This window comes from Crinia signifera, chromosome 2 (genome assembly GCF_055691185.1).
Source record: "Crinia signifera chromosome 2, ASM5569118v1, whole genome shotgun sequence".
Taxonomy (NCBI): Eukaryota; Metazoa; Chordata; class Amphibia; order Anura; family Myobatrachidae; genus Crinia; species Crinia signifera.
Window position 1 is genome coordinate 151,518,898 of NC_139218.1, and position 9,544 is coordinate 151,528,441.

At 41.3% G+C, this 9,544-nt stretch overlaps 1 protein-coding gene across 1 annotated transcript; it reads left to right on the plus strand.

Moving 5' to 3' along the window:
* The first annotated feature begins 12 nt into the window (after positions 1–12).
* Positions 13–7,940, plus strand: SNRPC (small nuclear ribonucleoprotein polypeptide C). Its single transcript, XM_083173125.1, has 7 exons — positions 13–252; positions 407–449; positions 1,238–1,346; positions 5,830–5,919; positions 5,998–6,099; positions 6,785–6,865; positions 7,467–7,940. The coding sequence occupies exons 1-7, from the start codon at positions 245–247 to the stop codon at positions 7,589–7,591; spliced, it is 558 nt and encodes a 185-aa protein (XP_083029251.1). The 5' UTR covers positions 13–244; the 3' UTR covers positions 7,592–7,940.
* Positions 7,941–9,544: the final 1,604 nt, after the last annotated feature.

The window sequence follows — 9,544 nt, forward strand, 5'->3', positions numbered from 1 at the left end:
GTGACCCCGCCCCCCTGCAAACCGGTGACTATCACAGAGTGCGGCGTAAGCAGGGGACACGGCTGTGCGTATGTACGTAGCGTGTCATCGCTGTGCGACCTGAGTGTGTCCATAACTAAGATGGCGGTCCTGTAGTGTCGCGTGGTGAAGACGCAACTTCCCGTCGCCTACTATACGCTGGTGGGCGCTGTGCTCGTATCATTTCCTGCTGAGACAAAGCTGATTCCGCGGTGTACCCACCATCATGCCTAAGTGAGTATCGCCGGCAGATAATCGGCATTAAGATTCCATCGCTATTTATTTCATAGGTTAACGTGTGCGGCACCTGCGCTGTGTGAGCGGTGTATTAGTTTTGTGGCTGTACCCGCTATCCTTTCTCTTTAATAATCGCGTGTTTTGTTTGTAGGTTTTATTGTGACTACTGTGACACATACCTCACCCATGACTCGGTAAGTGCTTGGTCTTTTACGTAGCTTCACGCCGTTCGCCCTCTTCTGCTGCTCCGTGGTGCCGTCTCCTGGCTACACAGCCCCCCGCCGGCGGCTTCCTAATCCTGTTTTGCGTGATGTAGGATTCATGTTGATCCGTCGCAAAGGAGCAGTCCCGTTGCCAGTGCATTGCAGATCACTACGTCCTGATGTGGGGCTTGTCATGCCTCACCGTCACAGGGTCTAGTGTGGGCCTGGAGGCAGTGTATGCGCCTGGGCTAGGGTTATGGTTCGAATTAATTTGCTATCCATTCAAACCAGGAAATAAGTCAGCCAGCCACAGATCCTGTGTAATTAGTGCCTCCGTTTAAGGGGAAAACCTTTAAGCCTAGTTATGTGTGGTGTTACCAATACAGCACTATACTGTCTCTTCCCACCCTATTATTTTCCCATCTGTCCCCATGCCTGGTTATACTGAGCGATGCAGGCATTTGTATGTAAGTAGTGGAGACCACTGGTAATACCCTGGATGATATACACATTTTAAGACTGCCACTAAAGAGGCTTAATTCTACCCCATGTTCAGGATATTTTGTTTTTATTTATCTAAGCAATGTGTCTTTGATTGCATTTCATTTATCCATTAATTTATAAAGTGTTTTCAATTTGAAATTAATAGTCCAAGTTAATGGCAACTTGGTATAGGAGCAGCTGTACTTTTCCCAGTGAAATTACTAATCTATTTTCATTCTATATATGCTAACGTGTTTTTTCTCAATGTAAAGTAAGAATTAACTATTCTTTTCTAGCCATCGGTCCGCAAGACTCATTGTAGTGGCAGGAAACATAAGGAAAATGTTAAAGATTACTATCAGAAATGGATGGAAGAGCAAGCCCAGAGTCTAATTGACAAAACAAGTAAGTAATTGTGTCTGTGGGTTTTTTGTTAAATTTAATGTAAACTAAAGGGTTCACCTGCATACACAACAGTCCAAAGCAGGTTTTTGTAGTGTTACCAGGGTAGTTTTCATGGCTGACGTGGTAATGTAGTTTTGAGGTGTACATGTGCTAGCACTGTGTTTGTGGTCCTGCAAGATTTAGTGAACCCCCCCCCCCCATATGTCAACCTTTGGTTTTATGAACATTTAAAGGTGTGGGTCGACTTAAGCCCCGTACACACGGGGGGAGATATATTGCTCAGCAATATATTGCCCAGTGTCTCCTTTTCATCAGCGACCAGAGATGGTCGCTGATGAAAAGGAACCTCTGCTGGCGGTGCCGCAGAGGTAATTAGCTGGTCGCAGGAGCAAGCTCCTGCGACCAACGATTAGAAAGGGGCTGAAAACGGGAGCGCGCACCCGGCGATTTTATCGCCGGGGCACACTCCCAATAACCGGCAATATGGTCGCCAGCGACCATATTTCCAGCGATTTCAGCCCCTATCGCCCCTGTGTGTACACAGCATTAGACATTGTCTACCCAGTGAACTAATACCCTGCAGTCGAATGCCTGTAAAGTGGTAGTATTAGAAGTCACTGCGTTGTATTGGTTACATTCATAGCTTTGTGGTGGTATTGCAAACAAATTATGGAGATAACTTCTTTGCGTGACCCAGACTGGCCGGCGGCGTTTGGTCCATACGCAACACTGCTAATTTCGCAGCATTGTGGGTGGACCAGAATGAAGTCCCAAATGTATAGGACACTTTGTGTGTGGTACCTTGTCAAGACACCTGCTGATGCCTACTTACTAAAAGAAGCAGTTGCTGAACACAAACAAACTAAACACATTAGCCAGCATTGGGGAAACATGCACCATCTTCTCTTCTATTTACTACTCCTCCCCACTAAACCCTCCCCTTACCACAAGCTGCTTTGGGGCTTTGGTAAATCTGGAGTAGCTGTTGGTGGTAACTTGGCCAATGTATGCAGAGGTCAGAAAGCTAAAGTAGGGCCTTTCTGGATGCTGAGGTGAGTAGCAGACAGGAGTGGAGCTGGCCTGTGTAGTGCTCTTGGGAAGGTCTGGAAGTATAACAGTGCTGGGATATTGCTGATGGGAAGAGCAGTGCTGACTTATGTTTTGGAAGATCTGCGGTGATTGCTGTCACTGCATGAATGTGAACAACCTAGCTGAATTTCTCATTCTCTGGGCAGTATTCAATGAGAAAAGTTCTCCGTGTTTTGTGGAGAACTTGTGCTTTGTTCGCCTTGGACGGAGCATTTTGCTCTCCAAAAGCGAGCAACCCTATTCAATGTGAAATTCTCTCCGTCTTTCTAAGTGATGTTCTCCGTGTCTCTCCGTGTAGCAATTCTCCATCTTTTGATGGAGAGCTGGAATGTGAACTTTTAAACTAAAAGGTTTTTTTCTTAAATTTTGGTGTCAAAAAATCAGTTTTTTTTTTTTTCTGTGAAGGGGCATGTTATTTTTATTCATGTGCTTATTATACCACATGAATATATATTTAATTTAAAAAAATATATATATATATTTTTTTTTTTTTTTTACACAGTGCAGCCAGCAGGGGGCCGGAGCGCTCGAGCCGCTCATTACATATTCATATATTCACTGCACCCGATCGATAGTATGCACGAACGGGTGCAGTGAATACTGGGTCCCCCGCTGGCTATAGGGGGGGGGCAGCCTGTGCTGCCTGGGTCCCGGAGAGCCCCCCTCCTCTCCACATTCCTCTGGAGCAGCCAGGGAGACTTTAATCTCTCTGGCTGCTTCCGGCTCCCTGAAAGCTCCCTGCAGGGGTTAAGACTCTCCGAGTAGCGGAGAGTCTTAACCACATTGAATAGAGGGAGCAGGAGTGGCAGCGAGCCCTCCGGAACACGGAGAGTGCATGGAGAGCGAAATAAAACGCTCTCCATGCACGGAGAACTTTTTCATTGAATACTGCCCTCTGAAGGTGTCATCAGTTAAAGTCTATAGGGCAATCTAATACCTAGTGAAGTGTCATTGCTACGGTGTGTAAACCGGGCAACATCACCCGGATCTCACCATTCTAGGCCCCAATTAGTGCCAGATTGGCAAATTTTAGTCCAGTCTTGGGTGCTTTCAGTTGGCTATACAGAAAGTGACTTAACATATACTGTTACCAAGGAATTGTCTACATTTAGATGGCATCTATGTGCATGTACATGTTTTTTTTTTTAGGTCTTCTAGGTTTGGCCGGTGGCCCTCTAGGAATATGACATTGCTGTCCAGGTCAGATGCGTACCTGTTTAACTGTAAAGGCCCATACACAATGGGTGATTTTCAGCTGAAAGCAGCCCTTTTGTGTATGGCCAGGTGGTGAATGTACATCTTTGCACACATATAAATCTAAGTTGTGTACAACTCTGATTTGTCTGTAATTGCATATTGCTTGGATGCTTGTGCTGTGAAGAACACTGTAAGACCTCTCTGTAAAACGTACTAATTTTACAGTCCTCATTGAGGGCCAGATGTATCATGCTTCAATCAAAGTGACAATCTGCTCCAATCTGTCACTTTTCAAACCCAGTCTGTGACATGACAGTTATAGTGTTCATTCTAGCACCCACTATCTTTGAAAACCCATGCAGTTCCTCTTCCCTGCTTGGGGTATGTATATATATTTATTTACAATTTTTTTATATAGCGCAGCAGATTCCATTGTGCTTTACAATAGTAGACAGTGATAAAACAAACTGGGTAACAACAGACAGACTTGGAGGTAGGAGGACCCTGCTGCAAGCTTACAATCTATAGGGATATAGGAGGGAAACGCAAGGACAGGCACCAGTAATCACATATCAGTCCCACCAAGTTACAAGTCAAGATAGGGAATCTATATAATAAGTGCCTCAGAGGGTTATGCTTGTAGAACTTAAATATGATAGGCTTGCCTGAAGAGGTGAGTTTTCAGGGAACACTTGAAAGTTTGGAGGCTAGTGGAGAGTCTTATTGTGCGTGGAAGGGCATTCCATAGGATGGGAGCTGCCCGATGAAAGTCCTGTAATAGTGATTGGGAGCTAGTGATCCGTGCAGAAGAGAGACGCAGATCTCGTGCACTGTCTGCTGTTGTGCTTCTAGCACAGTGTGGTCTGTATATCAGCACTGATATGCATACCAGACCTTTGCTAGAAACAGCGCAGCAGACAGTGACACCCCAGGTAGGGAACAGGAACTGCATAGGTTTTCAAAGATAGCCGGTGCTAGAATGAACACTAAGGGCCTTATTCTAGTTCACTCTTTCTGACAAAATCCTTCTTAGATGGACAAAACCATGTGCACTGCAGGGAAGTGGGGGGGGGGGGGGCAGATATAAAATGTGCAGATACAATTAGATTTGGGTGAGTTATTTTGTTTCTGGGCAGGGTAAATACTGACTGCTTTATTTTTATACTGCAATATAGATATCACTTTGTAGTAAAACCCCACCAAAATCTAACTCACATTTTACATCTGCCCCACCTGCAGTGCACATGGTTTTGTCCATCTAAGAAGGATTTTGTCAGAGAACTAGAATAAGGCCCTAAGTTAGGAGCTGATTGACTGGTTGTTTATCACCCTTCATTTTATCACTTTTTGAAGCTTGATACATCTGGCCCTGAGAGTTAAACAAAAGTACTTAGCTATGAGCTTAATATAGAGAGAATATGTTTAAATTGCAGCAACTTCAATTTGTGTTTACAATTTGGTTCTTTGTAAATGGCAGTCTCTGTTTTGCAAACTTTTATCCATTCATTTGACTGTCTGCTGGAAGATTTCCTAACTGACACATTGTTTTAGGCCTTGATGTTTTTAGGGTGTCGACCCTACCTACCACTTTTTTATTGGGAAAAGTTTTGCCCAACTCAAATGTCTATATGACAAGTTACACACATCTGGGCCTTTTTTTCAATCCAAATTGTTTGCTGTTGGACTACAGAATGATATACTCTCCATAAGGCAGTGGTCCGATATTTTGTTCAATGGAACTTTTTAACCCATTATTGTGACACCTCTGAAAAGAGTGGTACTGACCACATTGTTCGAATCATTTATTTTTGTTTAGTAAAAAAAACCCTGATGAAGTATTTTTAAAGATGAAACACGTTGGATTGTTGCATCATCTTGAAATAAATTTCATAAAGACAATCATGGAATTTTAAGTGAAGATTTTTAATAAGATTTGTGTAATTCACAATAAATTGTATACATTGTGTTAGGTTTTTAACCAGTTTTTTAAATATATCAGGTGGTGGAATACTTTAGCGCGCTCTCTATATATTCTGCTTGTCCATACCTTTTTGTCTCCCGCTAACAGGGGGTATAGAGTAGCTGCTTGTTTGTGGCGCACCTGGGGTCATTGTATATCCTTATCCATTCATATCTAACAAAATTATATCTTGAATGCTCACTCAGATCTTTAGTAATGCAATCTATGGTTTTTCAGCTGCTGCCTTTCAGCAAGGAAAGATCCCACCAACACCATTTGCAGCTCCGCCAGCTGGAAGTGCCATGATCCCACCACCACCCAGCCTAGGTAGGTATACTTTTTCCAGTCTATGGAAGCTAGTATTGTGTTTTGTGAGCCTAGAAATATGTTTATCTTGTTTTGTAGGTGGCCCCCCACGTCCTGGTATGATGCCTGCACCTCCAATGGGTGGCCCCCCTATGATGCAAATGATGGGACCACCCCCTGGGATGATGCCAGTAGGACATGGTGAGCTGATCATTTTTACATAATGACTGCTAAAGCAACAGTGCATTCACCTGTTGTAGTACTGCCCTAAACAATGAAAGCATATATATATTATATGTGTATATAATTTTGACTCACTATGTTGAAGTGTGTACTTTTATTGCCTACAAGTCCTAGTAGCTTTATCAGCTGATCAGTGATAGGTTATGCTGAGACTTGTAGTTGTAAAAAAGCTGTAGAGCCACCGGTTGTCCGAGCCTTGTCTTGAAAGTGTTCTGTTTTGAAGAAGTAATAAGAAGTTGATGTGTTTAATATATTGGGGTTAATGTCTGCCCAAATCACTTAGCAAGTTTGTTTACCATATCTTTCTTTCTTAGGTGTGAATTCAAGGCATCGTGCCATGCTTAACACGACACATGCCAGTCATTAACTGTATGCCAGGGATTGGGAACCTTTGGCCCTCCAGCTTCTGTTTAACTACACATCCCAGCATGTCCTACAAGTTTTTCTATTTGGCCATGCTGAAACTGTTGCAGGGCATGTTGGGATGTGTAGTTCAAATGCTGTAGGCAGTACACTTTTGTTAAGAGTACAAGCCAAAACTAGCAATATTGATGGCTGCAATGTGCCATTTTAAAGGGTACACTGTGGCTATTGGGCTGAATTGAACCACTTTTGAACTCTTTACCCTTTTCAACACATGCAGGTGCATCCAACCAGATATTGTCCCGTGCCCCACTGCTTGACGTTTCTTCCAATGTTCTCTTAAACATGTACCAGTGTGAGGGTTTGTGTTACTTTTAATTTTTATTTTATTTTTTTTATGAAATCTGCCAATTTTAGTTAAAAAAAATTGCTAAAAATAGAATAAAATAAAATGTTATGAAACTTCTAGTCCAGCTAAATGTAGAACCAATGTTTATTGTATAGGAGGATATGTAGCAGGAATAGCTGGCTACAACTTTAATCAGTCATAAACACCAACTGTGATGAGTTTTTAGTTACTTGTACAGTTAACATACTTTTTATGAGTATAGTATCATAACAGGATATATATATATATATATTTCATTAATTGAAGATTAGGTAAATGTTTCACTTGTATAGTAAGTTCAGAGAGATAGAAAGAACTAGCCAATCAGCCTTTGACTTACATTTTACAGACTCCATTTTAAAAATGCTGATTGGTAGGTACTTCATCGGTTCACAATGAATCCAAGCTTTGATAAATACCCCCAATACTTATAAATCATGTACTGCAGTATACTGTAATTGCTGCTTATGATGTAATTATACAGTAACAAAATACATTTTTTTATTTAATGTTTTAGAATTCTTACCTATGCATTTGATTAACATATATACATGTTTTTGTTTTTCCTTCGTAGGTCCTGGTATGAGACCACCTATGGGAGCTCACATGCAGATGATGCCTGGACCACCAATGATGCGCCCACCTTCCCGTCCCATGATGCTTCAGGCTCGGCCAGGCATGGCACGACCTGATCGATAGGCATTTTGTTCCACATTCTTTCCCAAAAAAGCCCAATAGCGTGGGTGATAAGGTGTCAACAAACTTTTGACAAATATATTACAAATTTGAGTACTAAAGCAGTGACCGATACCACCATATATGAGCATGGTGTGTTTTTTTTGTTTTTTTTTTCTGCCACTCCATTTTTTATTTGGTTACAAAGGTTATTCCTGAAAGCACCAACTACTAAAATGCAAGTTTTTTTTTATTAATATATACAATAAGGTTGGCCCCAATAACAGATATCATTTTTTTTTTTTTTTATCTTAATAAAATTGCATTACTTTTATAGAACTTCAGTTTTAAATTAAAGATTTTGTGTAATACATGTTGGTCTATTATTTTTTTTTTTTTTTCCCATTTTTCACACACATGGCTGTATTCAAATGTTTGCACAGCCAGTAGCCACTAGAGGGTGTCCAACACAGCTATTGAAATGTAGCTCTGTTCAGGCACTGACAGTGTCAGCATTTATGCTTGTACTCCCCTGGGGAGGTGAGACAAAGTCTGCAAAAAGTCACCCATTTGAGTCACAAACAGGAATTTTCTCAGCATGCCTATTTTGGTTGGGTTTTACTATGCGTCGCTCGCGTGAGCACCATCAAAACCTAAATTGCATGAAAAAAAAAATATTGCATATGTTTTCACAAACTTCTATCTCTTTAGACATGACATCGGGAGCGAGAAGACATTTAAAGACAGCCTATGAAACACATTAGTGCTATAATAATAAATGAGCTTCCATGGGGGAGGGCGCCATAACGGCACAATACTGTTTATTTATATCCTTGGGTTAGTCACCTCTTTTAGCTGCAAGCTTTTTGAACAGTTGGTATACAGATCAACAAAACAAGGAATTTAGAGCACCTTAAATAAATGGACCACTTCTAATGGCAGTACTTTGTGCCCATACATTTATCCGATTTGGGCTGATTTTGACGATTGTGACTGGTCAGGCCAAGAAATCGGTCCAAATCGGATTTGGTCAGACCCTACAGACTGAGCTTGCTGCAGATTTAATCTGGCTCATCAGCTGCACATCGGAAAAGCACCCATGATGTGTTGGTCCGATCCATAGGTGTGTCAGCGGTGAAGCACCGATGACACACACCTATGTGAAGGGGGCGGGCAGCACAAAATGCCCGGGGACTGTGGGTGCAGGGTCGCAGTGGGGTAGGCAATTCGCATGTAAAAATAAAAACTGATTTTGCAGTGTAAATGATTGCCGCTTTAAAAAAACTGGAGATTTCTCACAAAATCTCTCACTTTCTGAATCTCTCTTCCTATTAAATCTCACCCTTTGAGTCTGCACACAACTATCTTTTTCCTTTTAAATTTGGGCTGTATAATCCGCAGTATAGAAATTCATTAACATGAAAAGGTGGTTGTATTGAGAGGACGCACACCTAGAAGAATCTGATTGATTTTTTTTATCTGTTAGCTAAAACTTTGCTTTTATTTGTTTAAAAAATCCCTTAATTGTTTCCTATCTAGAATGATTAGGGTCACGAGGTGTTTCGTGTGTGAAAATTAAGAGGTTAAAAAAACAAAACAAGTAGTGCTAAAGAAAGAATGGAAGAAGGTGCGCAGTGTTTAAAATCACTGGCAAGGTACCAGCTAAGTGTCACTAATATTGGGGTATTATATAGAGGTATGTTGGGAGAATCGAATTTATATTTACAGGTTGTCCACCTAGTTATGATTCACTAGACATTGCAAAATGTGATTCAAATAACTGGTATTAGCTCTGGGGTTTGTTAAATTCCTGTTCACTGTCTAGGAAGGATTTAATATTCTATCTTTGCACTGTGCCCATAAAGATAATTAGTAGATACACTGTATTTGATAAATAGTTATTTTATATCCATCCCTTAAGGGAAAACTGTTACATTCAGATATTCTCTGGTCCTCATTTTAGGTAGTATGCTTCAT

What these genes read in the sequence shown, in the direction of transcription:
- SNRPC (XM_083173125.1), top strand. An exon ending in CCCACCACCACCCAGCCTAG is followed by an intron (nt 5,920 to 5,997) that starts GTAGGTATACTT and finishes CTTGTTTTGTAG; the next exon opens with GTGGCCCCCCACGTCCTGGT. An exon ending in AAACATGTACCAGTGTGAGG is followed by an intron (nt 6,866 to 7,466) that starts GTTTGTGTTACT and finishes TTTCCTTCGTAG; the next exon opens with GTCCTGGTATGAGACCACCT.